The following is a 21,666-nucleotide window of genomic DNA, read 5'->3' as shown; positions in this document are numbered from 1 at the left end:
CCATATAGCATAGTTTGAGGACCACCTAATGCCACCTAATGCCAAAATATAGCATGGCGACCAAGTCTCTATATTTTGGCATTGGCACAGGAAAACCTAGACATGGAGGCATTTTAAGGAGCCCCTGTATGATAAACAATACGGGCAGACCAGCCCTAACAGCTGGAACCATAGTGTCCTATAAAGTACCAATCCTGCAAGATCTCTCAAAAGACATATATGGTGCATTAAAACTTTGCACCAAGCTTCCCTCTTGCTGATTTTATGCTATTTTTAACTTGATTTAGGTATTTTGCCTAAGCTGGTTTTACATAATTTTTTTTGCTATTGTGATTTTTTTATAATTAGCTCTGGTGGTTCATTGTGTTGGCTTTGAATTGTACACTTTAATGTTGTTGTATACCGTCCACAGAACTTAGTTATATCGGTGGTATACAAATGTAATAAATATATTAAAAATTAATAAGAATACAGTAATGTATCTACGCAATGTAAAAATGGTTAATTAGTCTGATAATTCTTTATGAAATATCTCATGATTGGGGGAGAATAATTGTCAATTTGAAAAGTACATTCTGTGTCAACCCCTAATACTATTTAAGGATGTAGGAAGTAGGATTATATTGGGTCCACTTAAGAGTTTTTTCCCTAGAAAAATAGGTGCCAGTACTCACCATGAAGTTGTTACAGTAAGTGTCACACTTTTAAACCAAAATAGAGAGGGGTACCAGTACTACGTCCCATTGAGTAGCCCTTGGGGGTACTGGGTTCAGTACTGGTTAGAGTCTAGACTGACTGGCAGTGCCTCCCCAGGGTTTCAGACAGTATTTTTGTCTAAGCTCTGCTTGAGAATGGCAGGCACTGAACCAGGGACCTTTTGCATCCCAAACACATATTCCATCACTGAACTCCCACCCTTCTCTATAACATGCGCTGTCTAGCAGCAGCTGTTTTTACATAGCTGCTTTAGACCAACTTTCCTTTATTTAAAATGTTCCCTCTTTAATGAAATAGGACTAAACTGCTGGGGTAGGGGGAGACTGCTTTGCAGAAATGCAAGGTGGGTACAGGAAAGAGATGAAGTACAGTGAAGTGGATAGCATTTTAATAAGCATCCTATTGTGGCCTTCTAGATTCTAGAATCTATCATAAAATGTCTTGTTCAATCAAGTTCTGTCTAGCATTTCATTCCTAATCAAGCTTACTTTCAAGTCAGTCACATCAACTTCAATGGAATGTATTACCGAATAGAATGTATTACCAAGTAAGTATTTATTTATCTGGATTTTCTAAAGCAAGGCAGCTTTAAGTAAGAATCCATGGCTAAGACATTGGCATATGTGAAGTCCATTAAAGCATTGCCTTTTCTCAATTTATACTTTAAAATTTAAAACTGACTAAGAAAAAATAAATTAGAAACTAGTCAAACTAACAACTCAAAATAAGAACAAATAGCACTAACATTTATTTCAAGCACCTCTTCTCTGTAGGAACATTACTGTTTGCAAGCATTGAAATCTGACTAAGTATCACTGATATTTCATACTGTTGCTACACATATTTGCCCTTTATGAAACTTGGCAAGCTAGCCACTGTAATGATGGACTTTGCATCCAAGCCTTCCAGCAACGATAATTCAAGTGTCAAAGCTAAGATTTATATCAATTGATATCATGCTTCCAAGAGCCTATACCAAACATATCATCCAAGGTTAGAACTTCCAGAAAGAATGAAGCCATGTGCACATACCAAACAGGCTTAAGAGCAATTCCAGCATAACCTTTATGAGCTGTGAGCTTTTTGGTACCCATATATCTGAACTATTTCTGTAACTTGGACTGATTCTAAGTGAATAACTCATGTTCCAATAAAATGTATGATTAAATATAATGAACCCTGAGGATATGTAAAGTGTTTTGAGTTCTACAATGGAAGGGGTGACCCTCCAGACATTCTGCTCCATGAGTGGTTGCAAGGTAGGTCAGATGACTGTACCTTAGTCCCACCGGCTTTGCTTCTGCAAAACTCCAGGTTTGATCATATGCATCTCTATTCAAAAGGATTTCGCAGCATTGTTTTTACTTTTGTTTTTAAGTAACTAATGCATGTTTTATAGGATGGGTGTGCATTTATTTTGGGGCTTCCCATAGGCATCTGGTTGGCCATTGTTAGTGCAGGATGCTGAACTAGCTGGGCTATTGGTCTAATCCAGCAGACTTTATTTATGTCACTGCTGTTTTAGTCTTACTGTACTATGAGCTCAACATTGAGGAAGGCTGGTATAAAAATGCAATTAATAAGTAATTAATTCATTATTGACTATGTTCACACCTTTATTCTAGTCTCAGTAGCAAAGAAGAATTCTGATCTCCATTATTCCCTTTCCCAGTTGTGTGTGTGTGTGTGTGTGTGTGTGTGTGTGTGTGTTGGGGAAAATCATGACATTTATTTGAAATTCCACCAATTATTAAAAATTGGACCCTTGTATTATATTCTACTTAGTAACTTCTATGTTAGCATAGAGTAGGCAACAAATCTCTAAGCATTATTTTTTTTTCTTTGCTCTATGGAAAGCTCAGTAAGATACATTTTCTCTTTATTGCAGTCCTATTTATTTCCATGTTGCTTCAGCATTCATGCCTCAGTTTCAAATGCTCTAAATTAGGAAGCAAACTTGCCTTATCCACGACTACCTGAAATCTGATCCCCAAGGGATTAAAACCAGCCTGCAGTTTATTGATTGGCAAACCTGGCATTTTCTCTCTCTTCCTGAATCATTTTAATCATTTCAGCAATCAACAGAGTAGCAGCTTCCAAAATAATCATATTTTTCATTTTCTGTCTTCTGAATATATTTAACCTTACTATACATGCTCTAACAAAAGTTGTGAAAAACCAAATGTGGAGCACTTCCCACATTTACCAGATGTAACATCACAATCTTACTAAAGTTGCTTACCACACAGTCCCATTGCTTTTGGATCACTGGTTGCATTAGGTTCTATTACCATCACCCCAGTGGTATGAAACCACTGAATTTTAGTATTTGTCGGAGTTTCAATAATATACATGAAGCCATTGTCCTCAATCTTAAATCCATATTTTGTAACAGTGGGCCATGCATATCTTGAGTTGACAGCTATCTGGAGAATATACATACTTATTTTAGCAAACAGTAAGATTTAAGCTTTGCCATAAAACTATGTTTTCGCAATATTTCGCCCAGCCCTCCACAAAACATAAAAATAATTGAAATGAAATTTACATGCACTGTGCTAGTCAAATATTGCCTAATGCAGACCTATACAGCTTGTGTATTTTGCTTATCAGGTGCTTAACAACTTCCCTATTTCTGCAGTCCAAACTAGGTGGCAAAATCAAGTCAACACATGTGCTGCATTTGAGTGGTGGGTCAGGCCTCCAATTTGTGCAAGGATAGAAACTTTTGCAGTGAAAGGGCCACATTCCCTGAGAAGAAACCTTCCAGGGATCACATAATGTATTTTTAATCTACTGTTGGAAGCCACCCAGAGTGGCTGAGGAAACCTAGCCAGATGGGCAGGGTATAAGTAATAAATAAATAAAATAAAATAAAATAAAATAAAATAAAATAAAATAAAATAAAATAAAATAAAATAAAATAAAATAAAATAATAATAATAATAATAATAATAATAATAATAATTCCAGTGGTGGGTGTGCCAAAAGGGGTTAGAGCCACACACACACCACTCTCCATCTTCCATCCAGAATCTTCCTGCTTTCTATCATGGGAGCATGGTGGTCATTTTGGTTGCCATGATCTCGCCCAATTTCATGCCATGGGGCATGTGTTTTGGGGTGCCGCATTAGATCATTGTCCCCCCAAAGCACTTATTGGGGGGAGAAATCACACAATATCATGGCAACCAAAATGGCCGTCGTTCTCTCACAATAAGAAACAGGATGTCTCAGTTTTTCTGAGACACTTGTGGAGTATGAAAATCACTAGAGGACAGGCCAGAGGATGACCTGGTGTGACCTGGCAGAAACTTACCAAGTGTGACTTGGTAAAGATTCAAGGGCCATATCAAAAGGCACTGAGGGCCATATCTGGCTCCTAGGCCTGAGGTTTCCTACCCCTGGTCTAATGCCTTCAGGACACTGGGTGAATAAGTGTGTGATTTCTCCAGAGCCAACATGAGATGAACTTCTCAGAAGCTGCTTCACAAGATCATAAAGAATATCATCTCTAAAAATGTAGTACAGGAAGCAGAAAATCAATATGAACAGCACAAAAATTCTTAGTCCTGTTCCAGTTTTACTGCATATGCAGAATGCAAATAATAAAAGGCTGTTACATGTGTCCTCCTCTTGAAAAGTATCAGTTCTATTACTAGAGTCACAATTCTCAACAAAGTTACATACATGTAAATTCTAGGAATCTAAAATAGAATACTTGAATGAGAATTATAACAGAAGAAATAAACTTTACCTTTCTGTTTAAGCGGTCAATGGTAATCTGGTTAGACATATATGTTAAATTTAACATTGCCAGGCACAGCTTAGTAGAGGTTAAAATGCCCTGAATGAAGATAAGAATCAAATCAAAACAACATGTCAGCTTATTCCATGGTTAAATGCAACATACATATATTATACATATACTCAACAGAAAATCTTCCCCCAGATAATTCTACCCTCTGCTTTTTTAGAATAGGTTTAAACATTTAAATAGCTGGAAAATGCAAAACTGAGCAGCTCCCATCCTCAAAGCTCCTATACAGTGGTACCTCAGGTTACATACCCTTCAGGTTATATACGCTTCAGGTTACAGACTCCGCTAACTCAGAAATAGTGCTTCAGGTTAAGAACTTTGCTTCAGGATGAGAACAGAAATCGTGATCTGGTGGTGCGGCAGCAGCAGGAGGCCCCATTAGCTAAAGTGGTGCTTCAGGTTAAGAACAGTTTCAGGTTAAGTACGGACCTCCGGAACGAATTAAGTACTTAACCTGAGATACCACTGTATTCTACAGCCTTGAGGATGATGAGAGGTCCATATAGCTAGTTACATAAACCATTCATTGAGTGTGACATTTAAGGTTTGTATAAGAATACAGAAAACAATGTTATCAGTCACATTCCATTAATGCAGGCATAGGCAAACTCGCCTCTCCAGATGTTTTGAGACTACAATTCCCCTCATCCCTGACCACTGGTCCTGTTAGCTAGGGATTATGGGAGTTGTAGTTCCAAAACAGCTGGAGGGCCGAGTTTGCCTATGCCTGCATTAATGCGAAACAGAAGAAAATTGCATATTTTTATATGCAGCAGCATAACTGCACTTGTTTATGATCCTTAACATGCTCAATAAACAACAAAATTCCACAAGGCCCATTACCATATGAATCTTGCTGCAGTCACTGATGTGGATGCTTATAGTTTGATCTTGAGTTTGGCTGATGATATAGGATGCTTCCTTAAATAAAGCCAAATGGTGCCCATCAAAGGTGATAAAGCTCAGATCAGAGAAGAGTGTACATCGACCTGATCAAACAAAATAAGGACTTATTTAACTTATTTTATGAAACAAACAGCTAACTACTGATCAAGCATTATAAACTGAATCTAAGTCATTAAAATAGCTTGCTTAGTTCCTTTACGTTAGATACAGATCGTTAACATATAAAGGATTGACTGCAATGAAGTCAAAGCAGGCCCTTGAAATCAATGATTTAACTTATTCATTATGTATTTATTTCATAACATTTATACACTGCTTGATTGTAAAAACCTCAAAGTGGTTTGCAAAAAGATAAAACAATAAAATATAGAAAAAAATCACAACCATTCTTAAAACAGGCATGGCCAAACTTGGCCCTCCAGCTGTTTTGGGACTACAATTCCCATCATTCCTGACCACTGGTTTTGTTAGCTAGGGATGATGGGAGTTGTAGTCCCAAAACAGCTGGAGGGCCGAGTTTGGCTTGCCTGCTTTAAAGCATACAGAAGTTAAAATCCTAAAACATATTAAAATCACCTCAACTTGCTAAGCATCTAGATAGGCTTGCCTAAAGAAGAACCCCTTTTTTTTGCAGGTGCCAAAAAGAGTACAGTGAAGGTGCCTGCTGGATCTCAATAGGAAGTGAGTTCCAAAGTGCAGGTGATGCCACACTAAACAACTGAATACTTACACATGCGGAATGGCAACTGTTGTAGTGCCAATTCTGCCAGTTGCTCAGGGAGGCACATGTGGGCTAAGGCAATCTTGTAGGTAAGTTGTTAAGGGCTTTATGTGCTAATAGTAACACTCTGGACTCAGTTAGCAAATTGGCAACCCGTGCAAATCTCTGAGCCCAGGTGTTATATGCTGACAAGGCCTCTCATGCTGCAATATTCTGCACTAACTGCAGCTTCTGGCTCAAGTACAAGGGAAACCCCACATAGAGCATATTGTAGTAAACTTAGCCAAACACATTGCTCAAACAGGAGTGAGACTCACTCCTGGACACTCTGGATCCAACCCATTACATAAATTGTGTGAAGCCTCTACATAACAGATGAATCTGAACTAGTTCCTCTGAAAAAGGATCTTTCAACAATTTTTGTATTTACAGGCATTAAGGGTCACATGTTTTGCTGCTGGTGTTCTGTCCTAAAAAATAAATAAATCTATTGCTTGTCCTTGGAAACAAAAATTTGCTGTAATGGGATCATGACTATTCTCTCATTCTTTGGATTTCCAACATCCCACATAAGTCATTCTGTTTTTCAGTCTACTTCTTTAGTGTACTGTGGTAGATGATGATGCTTATTTCTTTTTATGAAATTGATACTTAAAAATATTTTCTATCTGCATCATGTCAGCAATGAGCCCATGTTTATATCTCACTATCTGTCCCATTTACACAAATGTTTTAGCATAATCAAACTATCAAAGTAATGCAATTTTAAAATAAATACAGTATGGATAAAACTTACATGCACATTCCCACTTGGGGCAGCATTTATCTCCATTAATCTGAACACCAAATCCAAGAAATCCACAGCTGGGTTGTGTCGCATTGTATGGACAGTTCTGTGATTTGTTAACTTGGATTAGTTGTCCATCTAAGCAAATGTGCTTTATGCACTCATTCTCTGTGATTGGCTAAGACATATTTAGAAAACATAGGTTACTATTCTTATCAAAATAAAGTGATATTCAATAAATAAATATTCACAGAAAACAAGAAGTTCAGTATACCAAACTACTGAATGCCCTTTTCAAGTCAATTCTTGTAGTACCATTAAAAAGCAGAAACATGAAATCTTTCAAATGGCACACAGATCAATGCAAGGAATCAATATAATAAAAAGAAAAAACTGGAAACTGAGGATAGTCATGGAACATTATAAATTTGACAGTATGGACATATTTAAAGGATTATGTTGCCTTGCTATTTGGGACACGCGTCTAAAGACCAAAGTTACTCAGGGGATCAGCTACTCAGAATACATAATTTGCATTCTTTCATCAATAATATTTTACACACGGAGAGCAATATTAAGAGGCTGGTCAAAGAGATGCAGATCATGCAGTAGAGGAGATATTCTGTAAAATACCTAGAATTGAAGTATTTGACAACTTTATAAGCACAATGTGATGTAATAAACTTTGGTTGTGCTAATTGACACTTATGAGTGTTGGCAATACACGTTAACTGCTGAATCAGAGCAAACAACAGCCAGATTTCTGCCGAAGTCACACCATACACAACCTCCCTTTCATAATTAATTGAACCTGGAGAATAATGTGACAATAATGGCTAGAATATCGTATAGCATAGTGAGGGCTTTTTAAAAAAAAGAAAATAAAAGAAAGATGTTCTGCTAAATACAGATTAGTGGCAAGTATGGCCCTAATAGATTAGCTTATCAATGTATCAATTCTTAATGCTAACTAGAATCTGGAATTATATCTTGTAAATTATTTTTGAAACATACAAAGCAATTTCTGGATTAGTGGGGGGGATAGTGAGTTTTATAATCTGAGCTAAATCTTTGACTTCTTAAATGTAACTTACATTCTACAAGCATATGTATGTCCCAGAATATTGTTGAAAGTTCTCCATCTCTATACCACAATGCAGGCCACTGTGATGAGATGAATTTCATGTCACAAAGTGAGATAAAGAGGCAAAAATATGTCACTCCATGAGCAGTTAGGAACCAAGCCACCTTCATTTCATATCCATCAATAAATGAGACCCAAGAATTATATATATGATACAGAAATCACTCATATGGTTGGGGGGGAATTATCTATGGTACTCACTACACATGTTGGCGGTGTTGCTGTTTCTTTAGATGGCATGAAAGCTGCTGCTGTAACTCCTGAGACCATTTCAACAGTGGTTAATCCTGATAAATATGTGGGAACTGGTATGACTCCTGTAGCATTTGGAGGTAGTGGTGGTATCAACAAAGAACTTGATGAAGGTGTGGACATCTCTGTGACAGATGGTTCTTTGGCTATTGTAGTTAGGACAGTAGAACCAAGTGAAGCTGGAGAGGTAGATGAATGTTCAGCGAGCGGATGTGATACAGGAAGCTTTGTAACCACTAATTGCCCATCAGTCTCTGACAATGTGATGCTCTTTGTTTCTAAAGAAATGGAAGGCACTGAAAATAAGGATGTTGTCATGAATTCTTTTATCCCTGCTGTTTTTTCTGCTAATGATTTAGTGACACTCCGTGTTGTGAGACCGCTGATCCCAAGCGGTGCTGACTCAGTCGTAGTTGTTAAATGTGCGGTAGCTGGTGTCACTCTAGACGCAGGGAGCGTGGAACTGAAAGAAATGGTAGAAAGTGGCACTTGCTTAGACAAAACAGAAATCTTCTCTGTGGCACTTTTGCTCATAGATGTAAATGCTGTTGATTGTATTGGGGTTAAAAATGCCACCTCTTGTGAGCCTGTTGGACTCACAGCTGAGGTTTCTGGTACTTCCGGTATAAACAATGAAGGAGATGCTGGTTCTGATTCATGAAATAAAGTACTAGATGCTGTAAGTGTTTGAGAAGGAGTCAGTGCTTTCTCTGTGGTAGGGAGCTCAAGTTTTGACTTTTCAGTAGGAAATAACTCCACTACTTCTTTTATTGTAGACAATGGCGAAAGCACTGAAGTGAGTGATACAGTAGAAAGAGGAATCCCTGGTAGTGGAGTACTTTGGAATGTGGAGGGCACTGCAAATTTGGTTGCTGACTCTGTTGTACTAAAAGCAATTTGGGGGTGGATACTTGTTCTCAACAGTTCAACTGGAAAATGATACGCTGCAGTACTTCCCTTGGTTGTTAAGTAATCTTTAGAAGGTGGTGAATAATCAAGTTTTCCTGTTGTTTGGGGGATAAAATGTGGAACAGTGGATTCTTCTTTCATACGGGAAGAAAACCTTTCCATTGGAGAAGTAGGAACAGATGAAGTAGCCTTGGAAGTTATAGATGGTTGTGTTATCTCAATTAGCTGCCCTGCAGTGGCTGCTGTTTCAGGTATTTTTTGTGTTAATGGGAGAACTGTTTTCTCTGCCAGGTAAAGTGTGGTTGGAAGTGTTGTTAGAGGAAGAGCAATAGAGAAAGAGAGGGTTGATACTACTTTGGTTGATGCTACTTCTTTAATGGTTGATGGCTGGCTGCTCAGTTCAGAGTATGGCCGTAAAGTAGCATCAGTGGCACCTAAAGCTCCTGTTGTTTGAGAAACTGTGCTTAGCAGCTTTGTAGTAAGAGGAAACTCTGAAAAAAATGATGTTGACTTTGCTGTTTTTGGATGTTGAGTATCAGCACTGGTAACTTGCACTTCAGGTGATGATGCCATCAGACTCTTTGCTGTAGAAATGGACCCTGGAAGCAAAATAATGGAAGGTTTTTTTGTAGTGGTTTTTTCTGACTCTACAGTGGCTTTTTCTGACTCTGCTGTGCCAGGGTACAATATCACTCTTTCTGTATCAGTCATGGGATGCAGAAATTCAGTTGTTTGAACTGGTTCAATTTTTTTAGTTACCAATGGAACTAGGACACCCATAGCTGCGGCTTCTTTTGTCAAATCAGATTTTGCTGTTTCCACTTTTGTCACACCAATAGAATAGGGTACAAAACTCACTTTTGTAGTTTCCAGGGACGAAGGTGTTCTGTATTCTGTTGATGTTTTATCGGTGACTGATTCTGGCAGAATCATCATTTTAGAACTTATTTTGGTAGAGAGGGGTGTAACTGTCATAGCGTGTGATGAAGTGGGATACTGGGTATACAGAACAGTCATTGCTTCTGTCACATTTGGTTTTATAAATGGTGAATATACACTTGTCAATCCTGTCTCTAAAAATTCTTTTGAGTCTATTAAAGTTGGTGAAGTTGTACCAGGCACTCCAGGTAGTTTGGCAGAAGTACTACGTCTTAGAGTCGTAGCTGAATATAAATGAGAAAAAGTACTTGGGGGGTGCATAATGCTTGATGTTGTTTGTGCTATTTCCTTTTTAACAGTAGAAACTGGAAAACCACTTGTATGTGTCGGGACTGTGGTGGTGGGTTGCGTTAGTGCTGGAGGTACTGTAATAAATGTGGTTTTAACTCCTTCTTTGATTAAAGCAACTGTTGTTTTTGTTGTTTCTGAAGGAATTGGCTTTCCAACAGGCCTTACTGTTGATAAAACAGTAGATAAAGTAGAAAACGGAGCTACAGTGATATTTGCATCTGTTACAGTCAGTTGACTTACACCCAGCATTGTTCTGTCTGTTGTTTGATTCACTGTGGGGGCATAGGAAGACATTTCCAAAGATGGCAATGGGGCTTTGGTAAAAAATTGACTTGTTCTTTCCGTCTTTGGTGTTGAAGAAATCTTGCCTTCTGTAATACCTTCAAGTTTTCTTTCTGTTTCCTCTGTTGGGGGAAGCTGAGCACCTGTTACTTTTTTATCCAGTGCTATTTTAGTTATGGCTGGTGATTTAGCAACTGTAAGCATTGATGGCAGCACAGTAATAGGTGAAGTAGAAATTAATTTAATTTCTGATTCAGTTGCTATAGATATAGAAGGGACTGTTGTACTACTTGTCTGTTTACCAGGCAAAGACTCCGTAACTGCCACAGTTGTAGGTGGAGGAACAGCAAAAGGGAGACTAATATCAGATACTGGGTGTGAAACTACTGGCATTGAGCTGGTACCAAAAGCTGAATATGTTGAAGCATTTGATGTTGCAGATATGGCTAAAACTGTAATATTTGGCAACAAAAGAGAAGAAAATTTAGTTGGAGTAAATTGCCACTTCAATGCCTGTGTTGTTTCTCTGTCCTTTGATATTGGCTTAGGAGATAAAGTTAGTTCTTTACTCAGCATTGTTGCAGAAGTTTGATGAGCCCCAGACGTTGTATGTGTCTTTACAGTGGATGATAGAATTTGAACATCAGCTGTAGGTTCAATGCCTGAAATAAGAAAAACATGGGTGCTACTTTCCGGACCTGTAATAATATAGGCTCATACATATGCACCAAAAGGAATAAATGTGAAGAACAGTATTAAAGAAACAATTTCCAACTTTAACATGTCTTCTTGGTCAGGAAATTATGTTTTAAAATGGGAAAAACTTGGTTCAATTTTAATGTTTCAAAACCTAATTTGACATCACAAAAATGTAAATGTAATGATTTCTATGACTGCCTATGTATTTTGTGAAGGCTTTGGATAAAAACAACAACTTTTCGCGTATACCAAGTAAGGTAACCTTCAGAATATATGTTCTTATTCCCAGGCAGTTCCTTTTCCGGAGTAACACATATTTCCATATATGTCTACTCCAGTCAGAAGAAAACTAATGGAAGTCATATAGTGGATAGCATGTTGGACTTGGATCCAGTTCCATCCCTGCTCAGCCATGAAGTTACTAGGTAATATTTTTCAGCCTATCCTACTTGACAGGATTGTTTATTGGGAAAATGGGATAACTCTTTGTATGCTATCCTGAGCTTCTTCAAGGAATAGAAGATTTTAAGTATGGTGTATTATGGGGATTGACATGCATTTTCCCCCTAGATCCCTTAGAAAGCTAGCTGTGGCTGATGGACTACAAAAGCAGAATGGAACTAAACTAGCAGGGGAGTTGCAATGGTTAGGAAGAAGCAGGAAGGGGTTGTTATTAGGCCCATGATCGAGATCCTGAACCCTGTACAAGATACTGAAAGGAATCATAGCACTATATTTTGAATTTTCTCTAAACGTAATATGAAATGTGTTCTACGTACAGTCTTCAAAATAGACACATCTTTGAGTGACTTCATCCAGAACCATATGTGAAGGACACATAGGAACACATCCTTCCACTCTAAAAGAGAAAATAATAATGATGATAATGATGATGTAACTATTCACATAACAGCATGTGGAGATGAATGAGAGGGATTGAATAATATCCTTAGGAGCCCAATTGACAAAACACCTGAACAGGAATACTTGCACTTAAATCCTTAGGAGTCCAATTGACAAAACACCTGAACAGGAATACTTGCACTTAAATCCTTAGGAGCCCAATTGACAAAACACCTGAACAGGCATACTTGTCTTAGTCTGCACTTCAGTCAAGCTATTTTAAATGCTTGTGAATTACATTATTAATTTCTTAATCATTTAAGATGCAGAAATGTCAGGTTGTTGTCACAGTTTCTGTGATAGGCTTACACTGTGGCTGACCTAATGTGCCATCCTGCTGATTCATGAACAATGTGATGTAACCTTTGGAACAAAAACATATGCTTCTCCAATGATGAATACTTCCATTTAGAACTGGCAGAAAGCCTCTACATGCTTGTACAAAATTGTGTTCCTTGTTTGTTTATACCAACACTGATGGCTCATCAGAGCCCTTCCAAAAATTTGCCTTGCATGGAAAAGCTGAGGCAAGAACAGAAGCGATTGGAGAGGTAGTTTTGTCCAGGCCACTAGATATTAAAGGTGTGATTCTAAATCTCAGAAGTTAATGCCAGTTATTAATAACATCTTTAAGTGGGACTATGCATACAGTCAATGTCATGACCAGTATCCTTTACCTCTTTCATATGAAAAATATCTCTCTTATTCTTGCAGTGAATGCTTGGCCAGTCTAATTACTGCTCAGGATGGCACTCCTCCTTTTCTAATACTATAGCTGCTTCCTCCATTACAGCATAATTTTATTCCGTATAAGTGGGGGGAAGTTCTATTTAGGAGGAAAGATAGGGAGAATGCAACAAGGTATTTTTAGTTGCCATGAGCTGGTATGGCAATTTGGGACCCAGGGGTATGGGAGAGGGGATAACAAACATTAGCTGGGGTAGGCCTCTTGGCCAAGAAGCACTATGAAGTATTGAATGAAGGACAGATGTGCTGGAATGGAAAGAGGCAGCTCAGTCAGATGGACAAATGTTTTTGGCACAGGCGGGAGATAAGTTGCAAAATTACAAACATTAAATTAGAAAATGGTATCACTCCATATTACAACAGGGCTCCTAGTCTGAATTACCAGTATGCCATCAGCATCTTACCTTCCTTCATACAGGATATTCAGACTGAGAGCCCTATTATGTTTTCATATTTGATAAGTTTTTACTTCTGTGCTTCACCTACTATTGTCCACACTGCTGTCTGCCCCCCCAACTTGGGCTGAAAAAGTTGTCCCGACTTCTGCTTTGTGCCCTTTCTCCACCCCCCCGGCTCAACTGCTAGAAGTATTCCATACAATCTGGAAATTAAAGGTGGTTCCAAGCTGCTGAATATGTGTTGTTTTTCTTTTCATTTACAAAGTTGCATTCTCCTGTGTATGTAGAAACTGCACAGTTCTCTATAGATAGACCTGTTACATTTCCAAATTGAGAGGCACTCAGCCACCTGAAGTTACTATTAGAAAAAATGTTGTTAAAATTAAAAAAAAATGTAGATACTTACTTTGGAACAGTTTGACAGCGTTCTGCTAAAGGATCTCTGCATGTTTTGAAACAAGGGCTTGCACAAACATCATAGCGCCACTCACATGTTGAGTGAGCTAGAAATTTAAACTTAGTATCTAGAAATAGAATTTAAAAGTTTTAATGTAATGTGTATACACACACATATTCTAGTTTTACTTGGACCTCTATGCATTGAATGATCACTCCTTATTGAACTGATTTTATGTATTCCACAATGAGTGATGCCTAATGTAGACAGTGCTTTGATCCACAGGTATTGGATCATACAGGTTATACAACAGACAAATGTTGGGAAATCTAATGTTTTCAGCAAGAAGAAATCTTAATTTTTAATGACTACAGAAAACATTGATGGACTTTTCAGTATCTCATAAGGTAGAGGCAGTTTCCCTAAATGTCCTCACATTGCACTTAACTGAAGAGGCTTACATCTCTGGGTGATCCAGTGCTGAGTTCCTTTATGTTTGTCTCAGTTGGAAGGAATGTTTTCATATTACAAACACAGCAACTTAGGTTGCTGATACTATTTATTTATAGTATACAGCAATCCCGGCTGAGTTTCAAGTGCCTGCAAAAGTGCTTTCTTTCTTCGCAAGCAGTAGAGCATTTTAATTCCTAGGAAGTTTTATCTCCAAATGGTTGCATGCTTTGGGGTGGCAGAGTGTGGGCTGTACACAATGCAACATTAAATGGACCAAGTATGGTATTGATACCTCTAAAAAATTTAAAGTAATTCCCAGTGCAATGTTGTGAAAGGGCATTGCACGCACACATGCACGCACACAGAGTGAGAGATAAATTTCTTTCCAAGTCATATTTAGAACAGTTTCTCACATTACAATTTTTATTCATGGGAGCTTTCCGACAAGTAAGAAATATCATGTAGCACAGCTCCTAGACTGTACCATTTCAGAGTGCCAGTGTACCATTTTTCGAGTGTACCTTTGTGTAAAAAACATATACACAAGGAAATGTCAAAAATAAAGGAATCCAGCTAGTAATGAGTGAAGTTGCCTATACTCCATTTGTACTAAGCATGACTCATTCATTCATACACGATAATTTAGGATGGGATCATTTAGGCCCATTATACTTGAAGTCCACCATTCCCTTTTCCAAACTTCCTCTTGAGACGAGGGGAGGAGGATGGAATTAGGAAGGCTTTGTGGCAGTGGAGGCTTCCATTTTAAGGTACATGTTGAGACTGGGAAGCATTGGAATCCAATGTGAACTACAAATTGCAGGAATGAATTTGGGGAATTTTGAAAGGGAGTATCTGGCATTTGCTGGAATATGACAACGAAAATTTTATAAAGTCAGCTGAAATCAGACAAATCTTTCTCTGTTGTAATCTTATTGATGACAGCGATTTGATTTCTTATATGTACATAATTTCAACTGATACAGTTCTGAGTTCCATTCCTGGATTCTCATGTGAAAAAAGATCTTAGGGAGCAGGGCTCAGAAACATTTGTAATATATTGGAGAGCTGCTATAAGTCAGGTTTTACAAAACCTACCTAGCTGAAGTGCTATATTTGATTTCTGCTGAGAAATGTTATTTGTGTCACCATGCAACCCTAATTAGCAATTTCCATTCCATTCTTCTAAATTCTGTTTTGGGTGCATTCACTTAATTCATAGCTGGACATTACACTGCTGTACTGTTTCTGGATGCCTCTGCAGTTAACTCACAACAAAAGAATGATGTGCTATTACTGATCATTCAAGTCATGGCTTTGCACCAGACCAGACACATTTCTCTGTAAAAAAAAACTAGCCATGAAATTGAAAAGAAACCTAATGCCATCTGTTAACGTTCAGTCATTTGTTTTCTACATAGTGAATAGCACAATCCTTACTTGATTAGGGAGCAATGCTCTGTACGATGATCATGGCACTTGATATGACAAACAACTCTGAAACTGCAGCTTTATCACTGCATAAATTTGCTTATTCTGGATAGAAATAACTATAGCAAAAAAAAGTATATATACTGTAGTTTGAGGTAAAAAATATGTTGTTGGCTAGATAATAAATCTAAAACAATTCACTTCAATACAATGAAGGTGAGTTGTACAAGGGAACATAGTTCTGTGCGTAGAAGGCTTCCATACAAGGGTCCTCAATATAAAAGAGAAATCAATAGAGATTAAAATACACAGTACCTAGAATCTAATGCTTTCTGCTGTGTGCCCTTTATTGCAAAATAAATGGGTAATGTTGTCAATGGTTACAGTCCAGCCACATGCTTTGTGGAACACAACAACCAAATTTAAATGATGGAACTTTCACGTAGTTTGTAGACTCAGTTCAACGCTTTTTTTAAAAAAAAACCATTAGTTTATGGCTAGACTTAATTCTATCTCATTTTAGCTCAAGATCCACAAAGCCAGGAAATTAGAAGCTAAGGTGGATGCAGTGACAGTGACTCTTTACTGTATGCTTAATTATAAGAGCTTTCCTCTGTGAATATCCTGTGTGTTTTTTTAGTCAATTATGCACAAAACAAATGGATAGGATAATTTCAGTCATTCACAGATTTAAGGAGATGAAATAGTAATCCAAATAATTACAGTAAACATCTCCAGAGAACTACAACATTATTCTGTTATCAGCATCTGTTATACTGAAGGTGCTCTATCACTATGATATGCATGTTGGTATCTATGGTACACTTATTGCTATCAAGTTGAGAATCTTCACATGACCTTTATTAAACAATGGTTTTCTCTAGGGGTTCTTGGTCTTTAAAAATATTTTAGATATGCTTCAGAGAACATCAAGCCTATTCATGAAGACACTTTTGACCAAGGGGATTTAAAGGAGCAATTATACTATTCCCAATATTTATATTCAGGAATAGCAGTTCCCAGTTAGAAAAGTTCTGCTCTAATATGCAAAGCATTTATGACAGTCAGCAGGAAACCCAATCTGCCTTTGCCTCTGCACTCTAGAACTGGTGTAACTTTTCCATTAACTTAAACAAATGCTGCTATATTTTTAGACCATGTAATTATCCTGCATCAGCAAGTCGGGCCTTGTGAAAGAACACTGGAGAAAGATTCAAGCCCCATGTTTCTTTGCTTATAAAACTCTGAAACCCAAATCCTCGGATGTGGTGATTAATGAAATGCCTCATGATCATTTGATATGATCCCACTTGCTGAGGTAAATTGTTTTAGTTTTCCACTGGCATAGATAGGATTCTTTGGTATGACTGGAAGGCGAGGACTTCACACTTTTAAAAAGATATACAATTCTCAGCTAATGCAGCACTAGGGAAGTCTACTGCAAATCTTAACCTCTTCTTTCCCTCTTAAAGAAAAAAGGCCACAACATTTTTGTTTTGTACAAACTAAGGTGCATGTTTGTAGCACTTTATATCCTGGTAACAGCAATAGCTTCATGTATCCTGCTGCTCCACTCTTCAGCACCATCATGATTAAAGGAATTTGTCAAGAGGCAACAAGCATTTGGCAGTGACAAATTCTGTCATTTTTTGTGAAGTTGGAGTGTGCCAGCCAACAGCTGCATTAGGATCTCATCTTAGCATGCCCTCAAATGTAAGCAGATTCACAATGCCACTATTAACACTTTAATTCAATGGCTTGATAACAGGAAACTCTGCATGGCATGCAGTTGGCCCTTTCTGTCATGAAAATCAATGTGTTGGTAACTGTACAACTAGCCTAAGCAAAGCCTCTCTCTCTCTTTTTTGCAACATTTCATGTTCCACCCTTTGCTTATAGGGAAAAGAATATTTTAATTATATTAGTATGAACAGATACCCTGTATAATTAGCTCAATAAATGCTGAACAGTTCAGTATTGGACTCTAGATTATTTGTAATAGCTGTAGATGTACTTGAAAGTATCTTCTGTCCTATTGTGAGGGATACCTTTCAACATGTGCAGTGTGAGGATGTGGACAAAATCCTTACAAGTTTAGGTCTAATTCTATGCATGCTTCAGTCTTGCCTTTCTGGGTTAAAAGCTTCCAGATGTTATTAGCTAAGTAGGAATAAGGTCCTTGCAGTTCTAAAATTATCAGTTGTAAGACCACTCCCTAGTCTAAAAGTCCTTGTTGGATCCCTCTTGCTTGGACAATTACTGACTAATCTACCTTTTCGGGGCAATGTAACTAAATGGATGCTGGCAACCCAACTCCAAGAGGTCTTGGATGTTATAGATTCTTTGAACCACTTTCAGGCAGATTTGCTACCCAGATTTGGGACTGATAATGCCTTGGTAAGAGTCCAAGTCTAGCAATGTGACATCTTTCAGTGGCCCTTAATACTATCAACCACATTAATCTTCCAGATTGCCTATCACAGTTGGGACAAGGCAGCATTGTCATTTCCTGGTTCTGTTGCCACACTGAAGGTAAGTTTTAGAATGAGATGCAGATGGGACAGTTGGTCAACTCTTTGGCCACAAGATTCCATATTGTTCTCAGTGCTATTTGACATCTACATGAAGTCTCTGGAAGAGGCTATCCAAATGTTTAGGAGTAGGCAGCAGGGATCATCAATATATTGATGGCACCCAATTCCACCTCCAGATTGGCAGCAAGGAGGAGGCTGGCTGAGCCAGAACTGGGCAGAACACCTCCACTTAATCCAGTGCACAAACATGGATATGGCATTGAGGGAGTGGGGGTAAGATTATTTTGCCAGTTAATCTACATAGGGGGAGCTCTTGATGGTGGTGACAAACTCTACCAAATATTGATCTTTAGGGATGATGCTTTAGGAATGGGTTAAGTGACTGAACTAGTAATGCCAGAGGAACCACAATGAGATTCCAAAATGGACCAGTGAAGACTCCCTAACAAAGAAACTCTTAATGATTCCTAAGTATTGTCTCCCAATGACCATAGAATCCCCCAATGAGTAATTCCTCAGAATGTTCACGAATTCAAGGCCCATGAATAACAGCAGCATTAAATGTCACAAGCAATACAGTGATAAGGTCTGCAAGGTGCATTCTCTAAGGACTGATCAGAGTGTACATTAGCCTACAAAGTCAACCATCATCTACAGATATCTGTGGACAGGCTCAGTGTTTGAATGGGTAGCTTTCATATCTAAATTAAAATTATTTTGATTCTCAAAGACATCATGTTCCCATAACACCAATCTATTCAAATTAAAAAGATATACTTTGGACATTTACCATTACAAGGGTTTCATGGTGCAGAGTTAACAATTGGAAATTAAACTGCCAAAAGAATTCTTCCAAAAGAAGCACGCTCAGGAAAAACAGTGAGTTTAAGGTTGGGGCAGATGACAAAACAACCACATACTCAAGAGGTAATAAAGAGAACTAACCCAAATAGAGAATATATAGTCAGTAAACAAAAAGCAGTTTATCTGACCTGATTATGTACTTCAGACCAACAAATAAGAGTTTCAGTGAGAGTAATGGGTTAACACTAAAGAATTTCAGTGCATGTGCCTACAAAACAGCTGGTTGTGAACTTCTGGTCTGCGTGCACATGATCTCATTTTACATTTCAAGCTAGAGAAGAAAAGAGGAAGGGAATGGCGCTTGATTTGTAATAAAATTGAACATTATATTGCTAGCTGGATGAAGTTATATTCTGAACCAGGTAAAACTAAAGGAACAAGTTTAAACTACAGAAATATCACACTCACAGGATGCTGTTTTAAATTGATTGGTCATTTATGAGAACTCCTGTCAGGCATCGCATGATAAAAGATGATATCATACAAAGGATGCCAAAATCAAGTTTGAAAATGTAGCCACCACAATTCATATTCAAGTACTTACCAACAAGTTTGAAAAGTGTAGCAAGTCTGAATGCCTCAGAGTGGCGATATTTAACAATATTCACAGAAGCAGCAGAAATGTGGATGAAGGCTCCTGGCACTGCAAATGACTCAAAGGAGCTATATCCTGAAAGCCATGTGTTTTTGTGGATGGTAAACGTTGATCTGTTTTGAAAATGTTCACTTCTTTCCCACTTGGTGAGAACCAAGGTATTGTTGGAAGCTAAATGAAGAAAATAATTTGGTCTGTCAGCTGATTCAAATGAAGCCAGGTTTGGATCTGGAAAACAAACAGCAATAACAAAAAATAATTACCTGAGCTGAGCAGAGTTTTTTTGAGATTGCCTCCAGCACACTACACTCTGTTGTGACTGTTTCTACACTTTTTAAAAGCACAGACAGGTTCTGCTAGGCTCAGCTTAGCCCAAAGCGACTATACTATCTCAAACTATCTTTAGGCATTGAAGAGAGAGCAAGCCTAGTAGAAGGGACTGTGGGGGTGCCTGTTTAGTTCGATGTTCAAAATCACAGAGTTCTTCCCAATGCTACAATCACTGTGTTGAGGCATTTCTTATGAAGCAGGCAGCCTTTTCACCACGTCAAGTTTCCTTGCACCTCAGAATAATAAATTGTGCAGGGAGTCTTTACACACAGAACAGATACATGCTTCAGGAGTTATTTGCCCATATGATAACAGTAAAAGTGATGAAAATCATGTGATTTGGGGGACAAGGCTAAATACTGGGATGGGGATGTGTCAGATCTGTCTGTACTGTGAATAACAAAACAGATTGGCTTGATTTAGGGCTGTCTTTCATGCTGCTGAGCTGGATAGCACCATTAACAAGGGGGGTATAGGTGGATCATGATAGCTCTTGCACTTACTTTTCTGAACTTTGGCAGATTTCTTACCCAGGGACACCTTCCTCATGTCACCAATTTCTAAACTGATTACATATGCCCACCCAAAATTTTTTTTTAAGTGCTAGGGGAGGAATGTGATTTCTACTTTCCCAGTCCAATATAACAGAGTCTGCCTTTGTGGGAGAACTGGTGCAACTATCTTTCTGAAAACTGGTGGGCTTCATCCTCTCAGGAGGAGGTTGCTATATCTTCAGTTTGCATCTAAAAAATATCGTAAAAAATAAAAAACAGACATTAAATAAATAAATAAATAAAGGTTTTCTGCATGAAAACCCCAGGATGACTCAGCCTGAAATCTGGAGTGGCTTCTTTGCCTTCAGATTCATCGATTTATGTGAAAAGGAAAAAGCTATAGCCATTTTTAGATCTCCCATTATAGTCAAAGGAGAGAAAAAACCACCTCTGGTTTAAGAGATCAGATTTGGACCAGAATAATGAGTCAAATCAGAATGACAAAGATCAGATCCAAAATGGATCAGGCTGCTTCTAAATGCTATGGATACAAGGCGGATCTTGTGGCCGCTGCACACTCCTGTTAAGTACATGGCTGAATAGGGCTATTGTTGTAAACAGAGGAGCTTCTGAAACTATAGACTGAGGAATTTCGAAACACTACATTTTTCAGAGAACATTCTAATTCCATAAGACAAATGGTGTTTAACAAGTTATATTTTTCATTAAACTCGCTCTCCCCAATGCCCAGGAAATACCTCCCACCAAACCCTTATTCACAAAAATATCAATAAAGCAACACTTGTACTGTAGGTTCTTGTTTTTGAGTTTTTCCCTCATCAATTGGCCACCTTATCCAAGAAAACATGTCCGTCACAGGCAATTTTATGTGTTAGCCATATTTTTACTCTGGAATTTTCAACGGGTCTTCAAAATACAGAGACGCTGAGAGCAGATTTAATTGTAGGGTAAAGTAACGCTCACTAAAAGGGTGACAGAACTGAGACTCAGATGAGCATCTGTTGTTCCAAATATTATTTCGCTGTACATTGT

At 38.0% G+C, this 21,666-nt stretch overlaps 1 protein-coding gene across 1 annotated transcript in view; it reads right to left on the bottom strand.

The window, feature by feature from the left end:
* Positions 1–21,666, bottom strand: part of OTOG (otogelin) — a 99,616-nt gene that overhangs the window by 24,601 nt on the left and 53,349 nt on the right. The window contains exons 33-40 of the mRNA XM_053392867.1: positions 19,739–20,017; positions 13,922–14,039; positions 12,247–12,326; positions 8,297–11,430; positions 6,961–7,129; positions 5,381–5,526; positions 4,475–4,564; positions 2,960–3,143 (exon numbers count right to left, since the gene is read on the bottom strand). Coding sequence (XP_053248842.1) covers positions 2,960–3,143; positions 4,475–4,564; positions 5,381–5,526; positions 6,961–7,129; positions 8,297–11,430; positions 12,247–12,326; positions 13,922–14,039; positions 19,739–20,017 — 4,200 coding nt within the window. The remainder of the gene's footprint in view (positions 1–2,959; positions 3,144–4,474; positions 4,565–5,380; positions 5,527–6,960; positions 7,130–8,296; positions 11,431–12,246; positions 12,327–13,921; positions 14,040–19,738; positions 20,018–21,666) is intronic.

Source organism: Podarcis raffonei, chromosome 1, assembly GCF_027172205.1.
Source record: "Podarcis raffonei isolate rPodRaf1 chromosome 1, rPodRaf1.pri, whole genome shotgun sequence".
NCBI classification, from domain to species: domain Eukaryota; kingdom Metazoa; phylum Chordata; class Lepidosauria; order Squamata; family Lacertidae; genus Podarcis; species Podarcis raffonei.
Note: the sequence above shows the minus strand (reverse complement) of the source record. Positions and strands in the feature narration are given on the sequence as shown.